The sequence below is a fragment of the Dermacentor andersoni genome, chromosome 9 (genome assembly GCF_023375885.2).
Source record: "Dermacentor andersoni chromosome 9, qqDerAnde1_hic_scaffold, whole genome shotgun sequence".
Taxonomy (NCBI): domain Eukaryota; kingdom Metazoa; phylum Arthropoda; class Arachnida; order Ixodida; family Ixodidae; genus Dermacentor; species Dermacentor andersoni.
The window spans coordinates 136368624-136390663 of NC_092822.1; the positions used below are offsets into that span (position 1 = coordinate 136368624).

Consider the following 22040-nt stretch of genomic DNA (forward strand, 5'->3'; position numbering starts at 1 on the left):
GCCGTGGTGCACCATATGAAAAAGGCCATGAAAGAACCAACACCGTACTTGAACTCTTGAAGAGTCTGGTTCACTATGACCTTAATGGGAATTTTGTATATATATTTTTTTTCATTTCGCCTTACTCCATATTCTTAGGCATGCTCTTAGAAAAAAATGGTTTGTTTTATTTTGTAAACATTGTTATTGTTGTGAAAAGAAATATCTCCTGCATGCACTAACAGTGAGATTTGTAATATTTTTGGTATCTGTGCCGTTCTTTGAGTATTCTTCGGTGGGGCTGATTTTGCTTATTTTTCACTTCTGCAACAATATTGTACACCGTTTTTGTTTCAATGCTGTTCCTAATAAAATGTACGAAATGGAAAGTGCATTCGAAAATAAAAGCAATTTTATGCGCTCAGAGAACAATTAATGTCGCCTGCTCGTTGAAATGATTGCTGGAATTATTGTGTACAATTAGAAATAAGCTTCTTTGATATTTTACAGAAAATCATTTTTCGTAAATATATGCACCGTATATTTCTTTCCGGCGATGTGTGCCCACACGTCGCATTTATGGCGCAACAAAACTGTCCGCAACTTGACCAAGTGCGGTCAGCTTGGGCAACGGTCCACTGCTAAACAGAGAGGCGCTCGCTCGACGCTGTCCTTAGTGGACCGCAGTGGACGATTACACGGTGATTAGTGGTACTAGATGTAGATAAAACGAATCATCGCGCTTACATTATCGTCACAGGAACTGCTACGAACTACTGCAAGCTGCCCACTTTGCTGGCGAACCAGCACCCAAATTTATGTACTCGCGAGGTCATCGATAATGCCTCCCGAGCCATCGCAGTCAAACTGGTAAAGTTTCTTTCTTTTAATATATAGCACAAAATGCGAATTGACGCTTTTCCGGTAACACAGATAGCAACAACTTACGCTATGCAATGAAATAACTCGCATAGCGTAGGCGCAGGACTGCAAAACGTTTCAGGTGAAAATGTTTGTAGCGCTATTTCGGAGGCGACATCAAGGGCCTCATGCGGAGCCGTCATCTGAGCCCACTACCCCTATTCTAGCACACTGTACATATACCATCATTCCCATGACGGCACGGTGCCCTTTAAGAAACTCCCATACACGGTGGCGCCAGATTTCCCTCTAGGTTTTATAGTGAGAAACTCTATGGGTTCACCCATAGAGTTTCTCACTACATTACTTAGAGGGAAATCTGGCGCTGCTGCGCTGTGGTATGCATGCTGTGGTTGGCGAAAGTTGAAAATTTCGTCAAGGTGGAGGCGGCCCAGGCCACGCAGTTAGTAAGGACTGTGGCCGAGCTTGAGGAAGAGAGAGAAAGGAGCGCCGAACTCAAAAAGCGGTTCGACGTGCTTGAGACGCGGGCAGCCGAGCATGTCGGGTCAGGACACCAAAGCGGTGGCAAAGACTCAGAAAGTAGGGTAGACCCTACAGGTGAAGTGGGAGGCAGGGAGCCAAAGCAAGCGGTCACCAGCTCGCTGCTGGTGAATCGGCGTAGCTATAGTGAAGCAGCGCAACACGCCCCGAGTGAGGCGACGCTGCAGCCACAGGAAGCTGGAAAGAGCGGCACCTACCTTCAGGCCGCCACGCGGAAAAAGCAGGAGCCCAGGGGACAATGCCCTTTGTCGCGTCCGAATCACGCGGAAAAGGACACAGGGAAGCAGGGAGAGGTAGGAGAGAGTGAAAGGGCGATTATCGCTGGCGACTCAAACATGGCTGGGTGCTCAAAAGCAATTGTGGAGAGGCGGAAAGGCGACAAAAGAGTGGCAGTAGCGACATTTCCAGGGCGGACACCGAGTTCTGTCATGGAGCGAGCAAAAGAAAAGCTCACGGAAAATGCCCACGTGCGCAACCTTCTCGTAGTAGCAGGTGGGCTAAATGACGTCCTAAACAGGAAAGGGCCAGGATAGCCCAGCGCTTGGCGAAGGGGATGGACGACTTGCGGGAGCTATCCCCTCAAGTGCAGATCGTGGTATGCACGGTGCCGGAGGTGCCTGTGCGTGACAGTCACGTACAAAGAGCCGTAATGGCTGCCAATGAGACAATATGGAAAATGAGCCGAGAGAAAGGCTTTGAGGTTGTCGAAGTAAACAGGGAAGTGAGAAGTTGTGGTGGTTTTAAACGAGATGGAATCCACTTCAATTACAGGCTAGCACGAGAAGTGGGCTGGCGACTTGGGGGTCGCGCTGTTGCTTTTTTAGGGGGCCCGCGGGCGCTCAGGAGGTCAGAGTAGGTAGTAATGAAGAAGGTCCCCTAGAGGAACATCAGCTGAGCATCGCCGTCGATAACAGAAAAAGGAGGAAAGCAAGAACAAGAGTTCGCCATGCAATAGGCTACATAAACATGCCGGGCGGCAGAAGAAAGGAAAAGTGGGCAGAGATTGAGGAGCAGTTACATAGAGAACAAATAGGGGTGTATGCGGTTACAGAAACGCACCTTAGAGACTCAGGTGGTGGTGGTGGTGATAAACTTTATTGAAAGGGGGAAGGGTAAAGAGGGACGTGGTTGAGGGTTAGGGCTCAAGTAAGGCCCTGGGCCTGCTTGGCCTTTTCCGCCCAGTCCACCAGTTCAAGTTGTCGGTCGACGTCCCCGGAACTGAGCCAGGCTGTCCAGTCAGTCTCGCTGCTGACGGGGGGATGAGAGAACGGGAGCGAGGTGCATTCCCACATTATGAGTGTTGGTGTTCCTGTTTCTGAACAGAGCCTACATTTGTCGCTTTCCCTGCCCCCTGTGATTTTGTTAATGTATTTTGGGTGTGGGTATGTATTTGTCTGAAGTCGCCGAAACGCGACCGCTTGCGTTTTGTCGAGTTGCTTGGCCGGTGGTGGCAGCGCGCGACGCCTCAAGCGATACCGATGAGCTATTTCATAATATGTCTCGCAGGGTTCCTCGTCTCTCCTCCTCAATCACGCCGGGCACAGCCGCGTGAGCGGGGGTCCACACGAGGGTTTTCAAGCCACTTAGGGGGCTTCGTGTGAGGACATGTTACGCCTGTTGGCGAATTCTACCACGGACAAAACTGCCGATGGCCTGCTTGCTGTGGCTGATGACTCAGAAGAGCCGCCAGTTATTGAAAATTATGTATGGGAAGGGTGCAACAGAACTAAGTCGGAAAGAAAGGGAGGGTGATGCGGAATGCTCATCCATCAGGGAGCCAAATGGAAAAGAGTAAATTCACAATGTCAAGAGCATCTTTTGTTATCAGGTACAATGAGTGGGAAAGAAACTTGGCTGGGAGTAACGTATTTGTGGACCGGAAAAAATTGCACAGAGAAGAATAAAGAGTTAGTGGAATGCATAAGCGCTGATATTAAGGGTTTCGGGAATAATGCTGAGATTGTCCTATTAGGTGACATGAATGCTCACATACAGGATTTAGATGGCTATACCGACAATAACGGGAAGTCAATGCTAGACCTTTGCGAGCAACATAACCTCGTGATCGTGAATACAGGGGCTAAGTGTGAAGGACAGATCACGTGGGAAGTGGGAAACCGGCAATGGACCATTGATTACTGTCTGATGACAGAAGGAATTCAGGATAAGTTGAGAGAAATGGTCATCGATGAGGAAGGGTTTAACAGCATAGGGAGTGACCATAAACGCATCATTTTGAAAATGGGATATGTAGTTGGGAAAGAGAGCAAGGAAAGCACAATGGCCAGTCCAAATTTGAACGCTGAACAAATAGCAAATATAGTCACTATAGTTGAGGAAGAACTTGGCAAGTGGCCAAGTAAGGAGTGGGAATATGGTGAGCTTCTAAGTGTAATAACGACAGAAATACGGAAAGAGAAACAACACGTTCGTTGGAAAGGAAAAAAGAAACCGAAAAGCTGGTGGAACAAGGAGATACGAGAAGCGATCGCCGAACGACAGAAAGCACCTCGAGAGCACAGGCAGGCAAAGAAGGCGCAGTTGCCACAGGATGAAGTAACCAGTAAATGGGAAATATACCGGGAGAAAAAGTCTATGGTTCAAATACTGGTGCAAGCAAAATTAAAAGGTGAAAGTGAACGTTGGTTGCCAGAAATACATGAGAAAAAGAAGGCCGCACCTAGAATATTTTGGAATCACATAAAGTTATTAGGCAGGAACTCAACAACAATACAACAACATATGCTAGACGAAGATGAAAACAGACTGGAAGGAGAAGCGGCAATAAATTACATCCAAAAAGTAACAGCCGAATCTTTCCAAGGCAAGGACGAGGTTGTATTTGAAGAAAAAAAGAGCATGAAAGAGACCCAAGTGGAAAAGGAGCTGGTGCTGACAAATTTAGACTGGAAGAAAGCAGAAGAGAAAATTCCTAAGCGCACAGCCACAGGGCTAGACGAGGTTCTCGTTAGGCTGATAAATGAATTGGGACCAAAAAGTAAGGAAGCTCTGGTGAAAGCAGTGGAAAAAAACTTTAAAAGATAGACGAATACCAGACAGTTGGCGACAAAATAAAATTAATTTAATTTATAAAGGTAAGGGGGAGAAAGACAGAATTCACTCGTATAGACCGTTGACCATTACATCGGGTATATACAGGCTAGCAATGCAGGAAATCAAATTAAAGCTTCAAGCATGGGCAGGGAATAATGGCATTTTGGGAGAGCTTCAGAATGGCTTTGAATAGGTAGGCGTTTGGATGATAACTTGTTTGTTCTTACTCTGTGTATTGAAATATCAAAATCAGAAAGCAGACCGTTGTAGGTGGCCTTTTTGGACATTACAAGAGCCTACGACAACGTAGACTGCAACATTTTGTGGGATATTCTGGAAGGGGAAGGCTTAGGTAATGATTGTCTACAGCTTTTGAGAGAGATTTACCTACAAAATACCATTTGGGTGAATGGGAAAGGATGAGGAGCAAGAAGGAAGTTCATATCAACAAGGGACTGAGGCAGGGGTGCCCTTTATCCCCGCTGCTGTTTATGATGTACATGGTGAGGATGGAGAGGGCGCTAGAAGGAAGTAATATCGGGTTTAATCTCTAATACAAACAGGCAGGTACAGTAATAGAGCAGCAACTCCCAGGTTTATTTTATGCGGACGACATTGTGTTGCTCGCTAACAAGCAAAGCGATTTGCAACGTCTGGCTAATATCTGTGGACAGGAAGGCAACAATTTAGGTTTGAAATTTAGTGTTAGAAAATCAGGTGTTATGGTATTCAATGAAAACAGTGAAAAGACAGTGGAGATACAGGGCCAAGAAATACCTCGGGTAACAGAATATAAATACCTTGGTATATAGATAAACGAAGGCAATGGATATATGGAAACACAGAAAAAAACCATAACAGTCAAGGGGAAGAGAAATGCAGCCATAATAAGGCACAGAGCGCTATAGGGATACAATAGAGAGAGAAGGAGATTCTTGATGATGGGGAGGAAAGGTGGGGTAAAGTGCAGCGCAGTAACTGTCTCTCAGCAGAGGACACCTCAACCGCGCTCCCTACATAGGTACGAGGCCCTCCGAGGTATGTGGAAAGGGGTAATGGTTCCAGGACTTACTTTTGGAAATGCGGCTGTTTGCTTTAAATCAGGGGTACAATCAGGACTCGATGGGAACCAAAGGTCTGTGGGTCGCCTCGCATTGGGCGCTCACGGGAAGACTACAAATAAAGCTGTGCAGGGGGATATGGGCTGGACTAGTTTTGAAGTGAGGGAAGCTCGCAGTAAAATTGAGTATGAAGAACGGCTGAGGAATATGGAAGAAAGTAAATGGGCTGGGAGAGTGTTCAGGTATCTGTACAGGCAAAACATTGATTCACAGTGAAGAAAAAGAACTAGGAAGCTTACCAGCAAGTATGCAGCCTGTGGGGTGGCCAACACAGCAACAAGGAAGGTCAAGCGGAAAGTCAGAGAGGCTGAATTAATCTCATGGGTGGCGGCAATGGAAAAGAAACCTGCCATGAGTAACTACTTAAGAGGAAAAAACAAAATCAGGAAGAAACCATTTATGATAACTCAAAGGGAAGCTCATTACTATTCGAAGCGAGATCGGGATGCCTTAGAACACGCACCTATAAAGCGAGATATAAGAAGGAAGAAGCATGTGCTTGCTGTGGTAAAGCTAGGGAAACGACGAAGCATATTTTATTAGAATGTGAAGACGTCTACCCAGCGGTCGATTTAGGCACCACTGGCCTCCTTGAAACCCTTGGGTTCAGCGGGAGCAGTGGTAAAGCAAACAGGTCCGCAATAGACATTAGTAAGAGGCGATTGGAGGATTGGTGGAAGATAAGTAGGGAAACGACAAAAGACGGAGACGTACAAAAGCACAATTCGCAATAGGGGATCAGAAAGTTTGGACGTGGTAGTTCACAGTGTTTTTTTTTTTCTTTTTTCATTGGTTAACCTAGGTAGGATATTAGGCAGCATAGTAGCAAGAGCTTGGTGGCGCAACCCACCGCCCCGTTCCAAAGGGGACGCTCATAACATCCATCCATCCATCCATCCATGCATGGGAATGCCGGTATATTGTGACTTCGAATTGGCATCGTTATAGGGAGTATGCACTGAAACTCGGCCGCAATGTGGCGCTGCGGTTCCCCGAGCCCGGCGCCATGTTTGTGGTTGTGCCGCAGCAGCCGACGCATGCTTGCAGCTGTGTTCCGTAAGTGTTGTGTGGTGTTCCCTAGCATTTAGGTTTCTCGTGTGTTGCATGTGGCGTTGGTTGTTTGCAATACTGCTGCGTTGGAAGCTTCCTCTACGGATACACGCTGTAAAGACTTGGAAAAGTGCCCACACCGGAGCACGTTGTTGCGCGCCGAGCCGCAATGGTGAACTGCGCCGTCTACGGTTGTTCCAACCGGTCAAAAAACAAACCCAACGATGAGAACTTTCAACCGCTGGGCTTCTATGTCGTGCCCAAAGTCAAAGAAGGACAGTGTCTTAGGACAGCTGAGCTGTCTTCAAGGCGCAGAGCTCTGTGGCTGAGCAGAATTCGTCGCAAAGACCTGGACGAATTGGCGACGCATTACCGAGTTTGCGGGGCGCATTTCATCACAGGTAAGCACGGCAGCGGCATTAAAGCTTAGTTTTTTAGCGCAATTCTTTGCATGCAGCTCTGTAACGTACCAGTGGGCTATATTTTTCAGGACGACCAGCTTATTTGATGGATGAGGCTAATCCCGACTGGGCGCCGAGCCTCAATCTCGGCTAAAAGTCCACGACGCACGCTGGAAGAAGCGCAAGCGACAGGTGCAAATTAATTTTGTACGCAGTCAAACAAGTGATTATGAACTAATCGAACTAATTTTTTACAGGTATATGCGACTCAAGCAACGAAGGCGCGCGAGTTCTGCAGCCAACGCCTTTGAATTAAGGCAGCGACCGGAGAGCGCGAGCACGAACGCGGCGCCCATCGCTGCAGGAACGGCGGCCGAGGAGATTTCTTTCAGAGATTTCTTTCAGTACGAAGGCGTCACTTCACACTTACATTCTTCTACTTTAATTTGCATATTGCACTGGACCAACCTTAAGCTGTCCATTATTGAACCTTGTGTACTGCGTCTGTGTAATTTAATATACGCGAGCCAGCACGCATTTACTGCAGTGCACAGCATTAAAAAAAAAAGGGGGGGGGGCGAGGGTGCCGGGGGCAACGTCCAGTTTACGCTCTTGCTTTCACATAAATTACAGTGTTCATTTCTTGTGCAGGTGACGAAGAATCCCCCTCATCAGAACAAACTGCAATGCAACACCTTGTAGGCCATGCATGTAAGCTAAGTAAACATTTATGCATTCGTACTTAAGAGAGTATGGAGCTCTGGAGCATGGCAATTGCTCATTTAGGCTTCTGTGTTATGTGCGCAAGGACGTTTGTCTTTGAATTCTCACAGCTGATCGAATACCGCGTTTGAAGCTGTTAACAGTAACGGTGCATGCAGATGCAACACAAAATAATTTGTAAATGGAGAAACCATTTAGTCAGCCCGTTAAGACTTGCGCACGCAAGCAAAGTGTTTTGTTGCGAAGGTTCCACTGAAGACTGCTTTTTTTCAACTAGTTTGTTTCCTTTCTGCGTGCTTTCATTTTGCAGCTCCCGAGGAGCCTTCATGCTTGGAATGTCCAGTTCTACAAGAAAATCTAGCCACAGCTCAGTGCCACCTGCAAGCGGATCTGCAGAATAACCAAGCTTCTGCATGCAAGTATCGCACAGTTTTGTTTCTAGGGCTTGCAAATCCTGTGTTCCTGCATGTCCTGATTTTGGCCGAAGCGGTGTGAGCAGACGTAAAGTCTTCAATGTACTTGATTAAAACACAATCCTTTAAGCTGGAAATGTTTCAAATATTTAACAAAAATTATATTGTTGGTGTGGAAAAAACACAGGGAATGCGGGAGATGGAAATTCAACACGATGAACAAAACAGGATGAAATCAGGAGCCATTTCGACAAGTGGACTTGTCTTCTTCAAGGCAACATGTCACTTTTAGAAAGGCAAGTCCACATGTCGGCACATTGGCTCCGGCTTTCATCTTGTTCTCGTTTTGCTTATTGTTGGTGTAGGTGCGATATGTGCAGTACAATCTGACCATTATGGGTGTGAAAATTAGGGATGCGGTTTCTTTTGCACTGAAAGCTAATCGTATAACAAACAGTTCAGTCTGACAGGCAGATTCAAGGTCATTATTTATTACAATAATAAAAATCCTCATGTAAAGGTGCTGAAACAAGTAACATCATTATACATTGTGTTGACACCAGTGCTTTCCCTTCATATGGTCATCACACATTCAATTTATCATGCAGGCATGATAGACAAAGAGGTGACAGCTGACCTGCTGTCAGCCCACATCTCTTCACTGGAGGAAGAAAACCACCGCCTTCAGCATGACCTGGATATTGCACGCAGTCGCCTGGCAAAGGCAGCCCCTGGAGACAGGGATGTGCTCCGCAGCAACCCAGACATGGTTGTTTTTTACACAGGGCTGCCAAATTATGCAGTTTTGGAGGCTGTTTACATCTTAGTTGAGCCTCATGTAAGGCATACATTACGAAACCGCCTGAGCAAATTTCAGGAAATGGTCGTTTTCCTAATGAGGTTGCGGCTTAACGTCCCGTTACAAGATCTTGCATACAGGTATTTTATTCTGGGCAACAGCCATACCTATATTCATTTGTAACATTAAGGTTCCTGCACTACGCAGAACTGCAGTTGAGCATGCAATAGCCATTTTGTGCTGGTGAACTTTATTGCATTAGCTTCAATAACACTTACTAAAGCACATAACTCAGCAGTTTTATCTTACAGGTTTGGCATTCACCAGTCAACCGTAACGAGGACAGTAGAAAGGTGGCTTGATGCTGCTTACATTAGGCTCAGCAGTCTGATCAAATGGCCAGAACGTGAAGATCTTCAAAGAACGATGCCAATGGCATTCCAAGAAACATTTGGCAAGAAAGTAGCTGTGATTCTGGATTGTTTTGAAGTCTTTGTGGACAGACCTTCAGCCATGGAACCTAGATCATTAACATGGTCTACGTACAAGCATGCAAACACCGTGAAGTACTTAATTGGCATCGCTCCACAAGGTGTAATTACGTACATATCAAGAGGGTGGGGTGGGCGTACCAGTGACAAAATGCTGACAGAATCGTGTGGCATTAGCAACCTGCTACCTGGCGACTCTGTGCTGGCTGACAGGGGTTTCTTGATCTCTGATGCCGTGGGCATGTGTGGAGCGAAGCTGGAAATCCCAGCCTTCACTAAAGGGAAGCCGCAGCTTACTGCATACTCTGTTGAGGCAACACGTAGGCTAGCAAATGTTAGGATTCATGTTGAAAGAGTTATTGGGTTAGTCAGGAACAAGTACTCCATTCTCAAAAGCACTCTTCCCACTGAATTTTTGGAGCCGAAGGTGCTTAACGGCATAAAAGTCAGCGCACTTGACAAGGTTGTATTTGTGTGTGCCGCACTTACCAACCTGTGCGACTCTGTTGTACCATTTGACTGACATGTGTCCTTAGTGCAAAGCATCTAGTAAATGTACAGTACTTTTTTTACACCCGCCGTGGTTGCTCAGTGGCTATGGTGTTAGGCTGCTGAGCACAAGGTCGCGGGATCGAATCCCGGCCACGGCGGCCGCATTTCGATGGGGGCGAAATGCGAAAACACCCGTGTGCTTAGATTTAGGTGCACGTTAAAGAACCCCAGGTGGTCGAAATTTCCGGAGTCCTCCACTACAGCGTGCCTCATAATCAGAAAGTGGTTTTGGCACGTAAAACCCCATAATAAGATAATAAGAATACTTTTTTTACGACTTCTTGCAGTCATTACAAAACCATTTCCGCGATTTAGGTGCCCTCTTCAAATTAACACACTGAAAGTGAAACCATTGTCGACTGCAATGCTTCCCATCACACCTAATCATGTCTCCATATTCTGGCTGCTGACAGTGGCAATATTTATCATCCTGACTGCCTGCACTTTGCTCCACTACTACTTCTTCAGCAGCAGTGGTCCAATAACGGAAACAAAGTTCAGGCAGGAGAACTCGTTCAAAATACAATGCACACTTATCCACAATTTCGTTGCAGAACTCCTTATCAAACATTACTCTTTCAATAAAAATATCTTTCTGTGTCCATACTACAAAATCGCAGTAGTTTCTTTTGCAGACAAACATCTGCATCATTACTTGCTTGAAGTAATGATGGTTTCTCAATAACTTTGCATCATTGCCATCAACTACAAGATAAGATCGTTGCCGCTCTGGAATTTCGCAAATAAGTGCATCTTTTGCAGAGTATGGACATTTTATCTCCAGAAGGCCGTCTCCACAACAATTGCAATGTACAAGGCCATCAGGAGTTGCAGCCAGAAATGGTCGCTCTATGCTTATGTGGAGGCCAGACATTTCACACTTAAAGCCTAGATGGTGCTTCTGCATTGCCTCTATGTAAGCTGCCCTCCCAGCAGCTTCTTTCTTCTTTCCCCACTGAGTTGCTGCAGTCTGGAATTTGCAGTCCTCTGGGTAGCACAGTCTCTTCAGCAGGCTCTTTGAAGGCTTGGTCAATGAAGTTGCAAATACCGCTCCTGCATTTGAAGCTGTGATGCGTCCAGTCCGAAATAAATGCCACTTCTCGGATGCAGATTGGGCCTTTGTCTGCTTCTCGATCAGTACACACACCTGCAGGAAATTGCAATTCATGTGCAAACAAACACAAATATTTATCCTTTCGATTGTTTTTTAGTTTTGCTGTAATGCTTTAAGGATGTTGTAGATTCATGACAATATTGCATACATTTGAAAAGTGCCCAGGCAGCATGTGCAGGTTTAGCATGAATTATAATTGTGAACAGATGCTGACACATGGATGCACGGCACATTACAACAACAACCTGCACAATTAGTTTTTTTGGCAAGGTATGGCTGTAAGCAAGCTACAAAGAGACGAAGAAACTTGCATCAGGCTCAATTGAGAGGTCCTGCAAGACATTACGGCATTCTGCCTGTACATCCTCCAAGGAAATTGGGCACTGCTTCCTTTGCAGATTGCGGAGGAGGAGCTTAGGGTACTTCAAGCCCAAGGGAATGTAGGGGTCAGCAAATTTTTGGGCAAGCGAGAGAAGTGCTGGCCTACCCTCAGATTTACTCAATGACGAGAAAAACTTTAACATCTCGTCCTCTCTCGGCTTGGGCATTTCAACACTTGGTGGGTCGCGGGGGGCAGCCTCAGTGTCGTCCAGGCGGCGTTTTTTCATTGCGGAAGACGCGAAGTCCATCTCTGCCACCGGTCGGCATTCCAGACTGACGAGATGAGGCGGTAGCCATGCATTTTGCCCATCTGTGCATGATTGACCATCCCGGCGTGTCACAACAGCCTCCAAATAAAAGAGCACTGCACCAACGTGTGAGCACGCCTCCCCGAGGCCGGCCATGCACGTACAGTGCGCGCACAAAACTTCCCCGTCAGCTTTAATCAACAGCCACGGCAGCAGCAGCTTATCTCTGAACGCCTGAGAGTGGCGGACCTGCGCAGGGAGAAAAGATACATCACAGTGTTTAGCTTACGCGATTAGACACTGTGAACACGAAATCAGGCGTATGAAGCACGAACAACATTACAGCAACTTCACCGACGATCTAGCGACAAGTGCGACGGACTGGGCGCCACATACATTGCTTGCTCCATCGCTATATTTCTGGACGACTGAAAAAATGCCCCAAGCCGCTGACATGCGGTACATTATATAAGTACAGCCTACCTTTCTAACGACGACGACGTTGCCATCACGAACTTTCACTCTTGGTGGCTCCACGAGACCACTGGTGACGTAATTATGAGCCTCCAGGGATTTATAGCTCTTTAGCTGATCCCGCGTCACGAAGCTCGTCCCGTGGACTAGATAGTCTCTGATGTCCGCACGGTCGACACTTGGATAAAAAGCAACATCGTTCGTAAAGTGGTCATCGGACAGCGCCAACGGGTCATCTCCGCCGCATTTCGTGATTTTGATGATGTATCTGCTGCGCTCGGGGTCAGGCAGCGACTTTGCGTAGTCGCTGAGTTGCATGTTACACTGCAGTCGCGCCGAATGAGACGTACACAGCAGCTTTTTGTCGCGCAACAACGTGCTCCGGTGTGGGCACTTTTCCAAGTCTTTACAGCGTGTATCCGTAGAGGAAGCTTCCAACGCAGCAGTATTGCAAACAACCAACGCCACATGCAACACACGAGAAACCTAAATGCTAGGGAACACCACACAACACTTACGGAACACAGCTGCAAGCATGCGTCGGCTGCTGCGGCACAACCACAAGCATGGCGCCGGGCTCGGGGAACCGCAGCGCCACATTGCGGCCGAGTTTCAGTGCATACTCCCTATTGTAGAGACAGGACACCTTGAAGACGCGCTTGGAAAGTACCGTTCCGTCTGTCACAATGATCCATTTTCTACTAAAACAGCACATGAAAAGCTATTTTAGCTTTATTATTACGCGAAAACATTTTTTGTTTAACTATGAGAACTTGTTATTGCGTGTACGACTACATGCTACGTAAAAAGTATCAGCGGGCTGCTAAGGTTGGAAGACAGGCGAGAAGGTTCGCGCTCGCTTTGAAATAGTTGGTCGTCTGTTCTTGCTTTTCTTCGCTTGGTCATGCATTGTGGGTGAGTAAAGATGTAATATGCATGAATGGAAACATTTTATGAAGATTTTACTTTGAAAACGCGTTATTTGCATAGCCATATAAACGTTTTAGACGAAGCCTCTTACAACACGAGCCTCGCAGACACATATACCACCATTCCCATGACAGCACGGTGCCCCCTTAAGAAACTCCCATAGACGGTGGCGCCAAATTACCCTCTAGGTGTTATAGTGAGAAACTCTATGAGTTCACCCAAACGTCACGTCCAGAATGTGGCATTCATTCATTGTTTTTCCGTGTCCGTGATGTCACATCCGTCTTTGGTTTTGGTGGCAGAATGGCAGCTCAAAGAGGAGCCAGAGGAGCTACGTTCAAACAACTGCACGAAGATGTGGATCGTTTATTTTTTGGGGCTTGTGGTAGCGTAAGCTATCGTAAGTACTTCACTTTGCCATTCGATGTGCATCCACTATGTAAACCGACGCGTTCGGCTGCCTGATACTTTATTTCCAGGTTCCTTACCAGCTTATTTTCCTTGTGACGCATCCCACAGACCGCCGCACCGATCAGCCAGTGCTACAGTGTACTAGCGCCGAGAATGCATATTATACCCCTGTCAAGCGGGCAAGTTAAGCGCACTAACGGGAAGTGCACTTCGGGACCTTGAGTGACACTTTGAGCTACGCGGTGCTAAACGGGAAAACAGAGGTCACTCGCACTGAAAAATAATGGCGACAGACAAAAATAATGTTTTTTGAAGACGTATATTAAAATAAAAAAGCTTCTAAAAAGCGACTGCTTTAGTTGTACTATAAAAAAAAACAATCGTAATCTATATTTACTCAACAAAAAACGAAAGTATATTTATCATAATATTGTTGCAAGTCAAGGCCGGCCAAGACGAATGCCTAGCCAATCCAGAACAAGATGGTGGCGCGCGACGAGGCGGCATTTGATCGTGCTAGAACAGAACATCAGCGAGTTATGCTCTATTTTGTTTAAAGCTGTTCAACAGCCATAATTAACTTCTGTTTCCTTTTTTTATGCATTACATTTTGTACCGTTGTAACCGCTGGCGGCGAGGCTACGTACTCAACCAGCAAAGTGCGTTCCGTGAACGCACTCCGACCAGAGTGCACTCTCCTGCGAGTACACTTTGCTTGCGGCGTTTAGATTTGGGAAAGTCCACTTAAAACCGAGTGCGCTCTCCATAAGTGCACTTAACTTGCCTGCTCGACAGGGGTATTAGACGACACTGTTTATCTTAGGTTCCCTCAACTTGGGCCGCTATCTTGTACACGTTCGAAAAACCGACGTTCGATTTCGCCTCGCGCGGTTGTCCAGGCTGCACCAATATCGCGGCCCAGGCCAATCTAGTCCAATTGCGTGAGGCGAAATCGAACGTCGGGTTTTCGAACGTGTACAAGATAGCGGTCCTGGTTACGGTGCTGCTACACGGCAGAATGTGTAAATAGCAGATGACCCAAGTGCGGCATGTGCGCGCACTTGTTTAGAGAAAATAAAGAGTATTCATCATTTATCTCGCAATGTAAACGCACATTCCTAACGCATGGTTCAGGTCTGCCGTCCGCCGACTAAGGGTGGGAGTGAATGAAGTCGCTAAATGGGCGCTTTGCGGCGTCATTGCATGCGCGGGAAACAGCGTTCGTTTTGCATAGTAATATCGCTGCGCTGTCAACAGCTATTCTCTCGTAACCTTTCTCCGCAGCGTAACGCTCAAGTGCTCTGAGCACATGTGACAGAGGTTGTGTGTGCGTTCGGTATTACTGATTTTCTAGAAAGAAGCTTCATTACAAAGTGCATGATCAGGCTGCATGGTCGTCCGTTCTACTAGAGCGGGACAATCAATAAATGATACAAGCATGGACATACACATGCTGTTGCCAAATAAACCTTAAGGTGGGTCCATTTAATACTGGTGATTCAATCATGGATGAAAGACTGGGATGTTCTCTCTATATGCTTGCTTCAAAGTAGGATAAATCGAAACTTGGCCAACCAATTTTACTAGTGTTATCAGGTTTTGTGAGAAAGGGTGTTGTGTATTGCTTTGTAACGAGTGACTTTAAGAGTGTGACATTGTCTCCCATCGCACGTGTATTATCCCAGCTGGAAGTTATGTTCTTGTGCTCAATAGTGCTTCAGGAACCCTCTGAGCGCTTACACGTTGATATTACAGCCACTTGTGAATTCTGGCCCTAATGTAAGCATTAAGGGGTTTTAGCACTCATTTTAGTGATAACTTTTGACGTTAATTCTATAGATTATATTGTTGACTGACAAGAGAAGCTGGGTCTGGTAAGTTTTACATCCTGACACTAAGAACCTATGGCATGACGAGTCCACGCAAAAGAACAGTGCAGGTGCCATCATATATACATTCATTGTCCTTACCTTGTTGTGCTTTGAGTCGTGAACATCACTGTCAGATCTTTTCCATCTCGTCAAAATGTTAAACGTCTATGGTAATTGGTGTTTAAACATTGTAGTACATATGTCTTTGTGCTACCATCAGTGAGAAACAGGGGTCAAGGTTCCTGAACAAGAACAAACAAAGCACAAGACCATGTAGTGATCCAATCAAGCAAATAACACGGCCTACACCTCATGGCTTGATAGAAAATTGCGAGTAGTGTGCGGCATCAGCATCCATGGCACTGTTTATTTGCTGCACAGGCACCGCTGCCCCTTTTAAGCAGCTGTTCTGTGTACTGCAAGAGTATCTATCACATAAATAGCTATGTCTACATTGACAGCTTTCTCAATCATCTCTCAGCATCAGCACATGGTGCCACTGTTTCTAAGAGTGCTTTGTTGAATCTTTCTATGTTGTCAAAAGCGATTCGAAACAGAATTTCACTTAGAGTTTGGTAGTTCTTCATTGACCATATTTGCCCTGTCATTGTTTGTGTGCGTGTGTCATTTTTTGACTGTTCGATTCACCAGCACCATTTCAAACAGTTCACATGGTGCTGAACCCTACCATTCATTTCAGTGCTTCATTGATAGTGCCTTCTAAACCTTGCTATTCATTTCAAAAGGTGCTTGGTTGGTTAACAATTTTTCAGCACCATCCTTTGGTGCAGCATGTTTCATGCCTTGCTACCTTGGTGCAGAAGTACAGGTGCTAATCAGCGATGCAGCAGACAAGACACCATCGGAACCCCACTTACACCCATCTTCTGCATCTACCCCATGCTAGTGTACATGCTTTGCATGCATGTACACTAATATGCCTCTGTCAATACATCTGCATTGGTAGTTTTCTTGTGCTCTTATTGCCTTGTAAAATTTAATACAGAAAAACAATTGTCTGCATTCTTGTTAACGAAGGCATGACCAGTTCATTCCAAGATACTGATGTTCACTTGCATGATGCACTTTGCTTTTAGAAAATGCGGTCTGATCATCTGTAGCGAAAAAAATTGATATTTATTAACATATAGCATGTATTTAAACTACTTCTCTCATCGGCAGAACTAACCGTACCGTTTCAAACATTTACTCATTTCTCTACATTATATTTTGCTTCCAGTACAAATGGGACATTGCTTTCCACTATTTTTATGACCAATGAGCTCAAGTTATCGACTTGTATCTGGAGTTCAGGACCCGTCATTGCACTGTACTCTGCCTCTAAAGCTTATGCAAACCAACTCGAGCTAAAGGTTTGTCTCACCTGCACCATCTGAAACAGCTTATGAGGTGCTGCACTCTTCCATTAATTTTAGTGGTGCAGCGATGGCGCCCTCTGAACCCCATCATTCGTTTCAAAACGAGCAGGCATAGGTGCCGATTACAGGGAAGCTCCGGGACCTGAGCCCCCTCCAGAGTTTTCAGGGGGTGCTCAGCCTCGGGTGATGCCAAAGACCCCCCCCCCCCCCCCCCACACACACACCTTAAAGTGCCATTACCAGAGTATTGTAACCCACATCGTTTGAGGTTTCTTTTGACTTTCCTCGACTTTTTCACTTGAAATTTTACAGGGACTAATAGCTTACTGCATCATTGTTGGTGTGGACGTGCACGGCTTTTAATTCATACTTTCGCTTTATTTCTGCAAGTCCTGACTATAGGAGGACACGCGTATTAGAAGCACTAGCGGCGGCTGCCTCATACATATTTTCTCACTTCAACATTCTTTTAAATTTCCACTTTAAACAGCATGCATATACCCCATGTATTTAAATATACACACAGGACAAAGTTTATTGTATATCTGAAAGAGATGGAGGTAGCCAATTAAAATTTACTTCTAAAAGTATGGATAGCCTATGCCTAGAGAATGAATATGTTGCTGTATATTCACCACGCTTAAAATTGCTTTGCAGGCTTTTTTGACCATCAAAACACCTATGCACTTCAGTGACCCATTCGGCAGAGTCTTTAATCAATAACGTGTGAAATGCATGTGAATGTTGTGTGTGTCTCAGTGTTCCTTCTCTTTCCAGTAAGCAATGCTAACGACTCAAGAAAAAAGAACATTTCTAATAATTTACAACATATTGACAGGTGTACTTTTGTTTATCGGGCGACCATGTTTCGCCGCCTAACAAATCTTATCGCAGAGCGCGGACGCGCCTGCATGTATCCGAAGTTTCTGGAAACTTATCGATGCTTCTATCCGCTGTCTGTTATCGCCGAACCTTGTGTTACCTGATTTCATCGCGTGACGCGAATGGTGTAGAACTTTGTGGAAGGCACGCGGGTCCCAACGATTAGTCTGGAACATTCGATGACTACTGTATAAAAGCCGACACGCTGGACCCGCTGATCAGATTTTCGACGATCGCTGACCGTGTTCGCCGCTGTCGTTGTGCTATAAGCGTAGCCTGTTTTTGTGGGCACAGGTTCGCCCAATAAAACTTAGTTTTGTCCTTCACAGTATTGCTACTGTGTTCTTCAACGTCACCACCACGTGACATCTGGTGGAGGTGCTTTTTGTTCATGTACCGGACGCCCCCGACAAGCCGTGATCCAAGCTCGGACCGCAAAGAGAACACCAACGTAGTCCCGGACCATCGAGCAAGCCGCCATATTCAACAGCTGCCCCCGGAGCAAGGACTTCTACCGGAGAAGACCAAGAAGATTGTGACCAAGGCAACCCCAATGGCAGCCCCAGCGTCCCCCATCGTGCTGCAGCAGCCCAGGGTACCACCGACGTTCCGCGGTTCCACATTTGAGGACCCGAAAAGCTGGCTGGAAACGTATGAGAGGGTCGCTATGCTTAACAACTGGGCAAGCGACAACAAGCTACGACATATCTATTTCGCATTGGAGGACGCCGCCAGGACGTGGTTCGTGAATCGAGAAGCCACCTTGACGACGTGGGACCTCTTCCGAAGCAGCTTCCTGCAAACATTTACAAGCGTCGTGCAAAAAGAGCGAGCCCAAGCTCTACTGGAGACCAGAACGCAGCTGCCGAATGAGACGATCCCGATCTTCACTGAGGAAATGAGCCGTCTGTTCCACCACGCCTACCCGGAAATGTCCGAGGAGAAGAAAGTCCGCCTACTGATGCGTGGTGTAAACGAGGAACTTTTCGCCGGAATGGTAAGATGCCCACCGAAGACCATCAACGAGTTTCTTCGTGAGGTGACGAGCATCGAGAAGACACTAGAATTACGGAACCGGCAATTCGACCGACGCACCAAGCCGACAAGCTACGCCGGGATTCAATCACTGGCCACGGATGATCTGTGCGAGACCATCAGGGCCATTGTGAGCGAAGAACTGCGCAAGGTCTTGCCATCGTCGCAGCCTCAAGTGGCCTCGATCACCAACATCGTGAAAGAAGAGGTGCACCGATCGTGTGGAGTTCCTGAGGTGCAACCACAAGTACCACAGCCCCAGCCAGAAGCGATGACTTACGCCGCCGTCGCATGCCGTCAAGGTCCCCCTCCGTGACCGTGCCAGGGTCCTGCAACGCCGCAATTCCGTCGTCTGCCGCGGCCAGCACGACCACCCGTCGCCCAGCGCACCTACGTGAGGAAGACGGACATTTGGCGCGCCCCTGACCACCGCTCGCTCTGCTACCATTGCGGCGAAGCCGGCCATGTTTACCGCCGATGCCCACACCGTGAGCTGGGATTGCGAGGCTTCGCCGTCAACGCACAGCGCCCGAGGGAAGGTGAACGCCCTCGTGACATCGCCGACTAGCTCGCCGCTACTCAGTGGAGCCCTCGACGACCGTCCCGTTCGCCGTCACCAGGCCGCTACCTGTCGCCACAGCGCCGACCATACACTGCCCAGCTCGGGGCCGGTCCGTCAGCCCATATCTGGAAAACTAAAAGTAACAACGGATGGAGGTACGGTTGCTGTTCGTCGAACTGATGAAGATCCTCCGCCGCCGAAAAGACTATCTCAACGACATAACAACGATGACACACCGCCGTCCCGACGAAGTCTGGCAGGAAAGAACACGCTGACGAAAGACCACCTGACGACGCCACGTACCAACCACAGGTCAACTCGTCGCAGCCGTGATCCAACGCCAAGACCTAACTGTAACGCAAGACAAAGAACCACCGACCTCGACGTGATTCTCGACGGCCATGCAGTCACCGTCTTAGTAGACACAGGAGCCGATTACCCCGTCATGAGTGGACCCATCGCAGCCCAATTGAAGAAAGTTAAAACTGCATGGGAAGGCCCGTTAATTCGGACCGCTGGAGGACACCTCATCACGCCGAGTGGAATCTGCACGGCAAGAATTACCATTCATGACCAGACTTACCCTGCCACCTTCGTTATCCTGCAACAGTGTTCACGAGACGTCATTCTTGGCATGGACTTGCTGAACCAACATGGCGCAATCATCGACCTGAAGTCGAAGTCAATCACGCTGTCGGAAGATCAAGCGATACCGCCGGAGAGCCCTTGTAGTCACCACGCCTTGAGTGTGCTCGAAGATCAAGTGAGCATCCCGCCTCGCTCCAGCATTGTTATTTTGGTCAGCACCGAAACACCCGCTGACGTAGAAGGCGTCATCGAAGGCGACCAACGTCTACTGCTCGACTGTGAAATTTGCGTTGCAAGAGGGATTGCTCGACTGCACGGAGGAAACACGAAAGTGTTGCTGACAAACTTCAGCCAGGAGTTCAAGCACATCAACAAGGGCACAACGATCGCATACATAGAGGAAATTCAGGAAACCAGCGATGCCTTTGTCCTCTCGGATTCTGTCGCATCTACCCCAATGACCGTAGTTCCTGAGCCAGCCTTCGACATAAATCCAAATCTCCCCATGATTAAGCAGCAACAGCTCAGAAGTCTGCTTCGACGATACAAAGACTGCTTTTCGACGTCATTGAGGATTCGACAAACACCAGTCGCAAAGCATCGCATAATAACCAAAGAGTGCGCTCGACCACTACGCCAGAGCCCTTACTGAGTTTCGACGCGAGAACGCGAAGCTATAAGACAAGAAGTCGACGAAATGCTGCGCGACGACATCATCCAGCCGTCGAAAAGCCCGTGGGCGTCTCCAGTTGTTTTAGTGAAGAAAAAGGACGGAACCCTACATTTCTGCATCGATTATCGTCGACTGAACAAAATCACGAAGAAAGACGTATACCCCCTCCCACGGATAGACGACGCAGTGGATCGGCTCTGCAATGCTAAATACTTCTCATCGATGGACCTCAAGTCTGGCTACTGGCAAATAGAAGTCAACGAAAGGGATCACGAAAAGACCGCCTTCATCACGCCAGACGGCCTCTACGAGTTCAAGGTTATGCCATTTGGACTGTGCTCGGCGCCTGCAACGTTCCAGCGCATGATGGACACGGTTTTAGCAGGATTGAAGTGGCACACCTGTCTTGTTTACTTGGAGGACGTCGTCGTCTTCGCCGAAATTTCGACGATCACCTTAAGCGGCTTGCGACAGTATTAGAGGCCATCAGGTCATCAGGGCTCACTCTGAAGCCGGAAAAGTGTCGCTTCGCTTACGATGAGCTTACGACGATTCGTAGGCCACGTGATCAGCAAATCTGGAGTACGCCCCGACCCGCAGAAGACAACTGCCATCGCAAAGTTCCCGCAGCCAATCGACAAGAAGGCAGTGCGCAGATTCCTTGGCATGTGTGCCTACTATAGGCGCTTTGTCAAGGACTTTTCATGCATCGCGGAGCCGCTAACACATCTAACGAAATGTGATGTCAAGTTCAAGTGGGAAACGCCGCAGGCCGACGCATCTCAAGAACTCAAACGATGCATGCAGTCACTGCCGGTACTTGCGCACTTCGACAAATACGCCGATACTGAAATCCACACTGACGCCAGTAGCCTAGGCCTCGGTGCCGTCCTAGTCCAGAGGAAAGACGAACTTGGACGGGTGATATCTTATGCTAGCCGGCCGCTGTCAAATGAGGAAGGCAATTATTCTATGACTGAAAAGGAATGCCTCGCCATCATTTGGGCTACAGCTAAATTCCGCCCTTACCTCTATGGCAGGCCATTCAAAGTCGTCAGCGACCACCACGCGTTGTGTTGGCTAGCTAACTTAAATGACCCTTCAGGACGGCTGGCCCGATGGAGCCTCAGACTGCAAGAATATGACGTCACCGTAATATACAAGTCCGGAAGAAAACACTCTGACGCCGACTGCTTATCACGCGCCCCCATCGATCCCCCACCGCAAGATGACGAGGACGGCGACGCCTTCCTTGGAATAATAAGCGCGGAAGACTTCACTAAACAGCAGCGAGCAGACCCGGAGTTAAAAGGCCTCGTCGAGTACTTGGAAGGGAACACCGACGTTGTCCCTAGGGCATTTAAGCGCGGGTTGTCTTCGTTCACGCTACAAAACAACCTGCTCGTGAAGAAGAACTCCTCACCAGTCTGCGCCAGCTACCTTCTTGTACCGTCAGCGCTGCGTCCAGAAGTACTGCACGCCCTACA

At 47.5% G+C, this 22040-nt stretch overlaps 2 protein-coding genes across 2 annotated transcripts in view; one reads left to right on the plus strand and one right to left on the minus strand.

Moving 5' to 3' along the window:
• LOC126529714 (uncharacterized) overlaps positions 1–22040 on the minus strand; it is a 181793-nt gene that overhangs the window by 12989 nt on the left and 146764 nt on the right. Inside the window, exon 9 of the mRNA XM_055070015.2 lies at positions 15534–15676. Within this exon, the coding sequence (XP_054925990.1) occupies positions 15616–15676 (61 nt within the window). The 3' untranslated portion in view covers positions 15534–15615. The remainder of the gene's footprint in view (positions 1–15533; positions 15677–22040) is intronic.
• LOC140213362 (uncharacterized) lies at positions 8774–10025 on the plus strand. The gene is made up of 2 exons (XM_072284611.1): positions 8774–9006; positions 9193–10025. The coding sequence occupies exons 1-2, from the start codon at positions 8774–8776 to the stop codon at positions 9974–9976; spliced, it is 1017 nt and encodes a 338-aa protein (XP_072140712.1). The 3' UTR covers positions 9977–10025.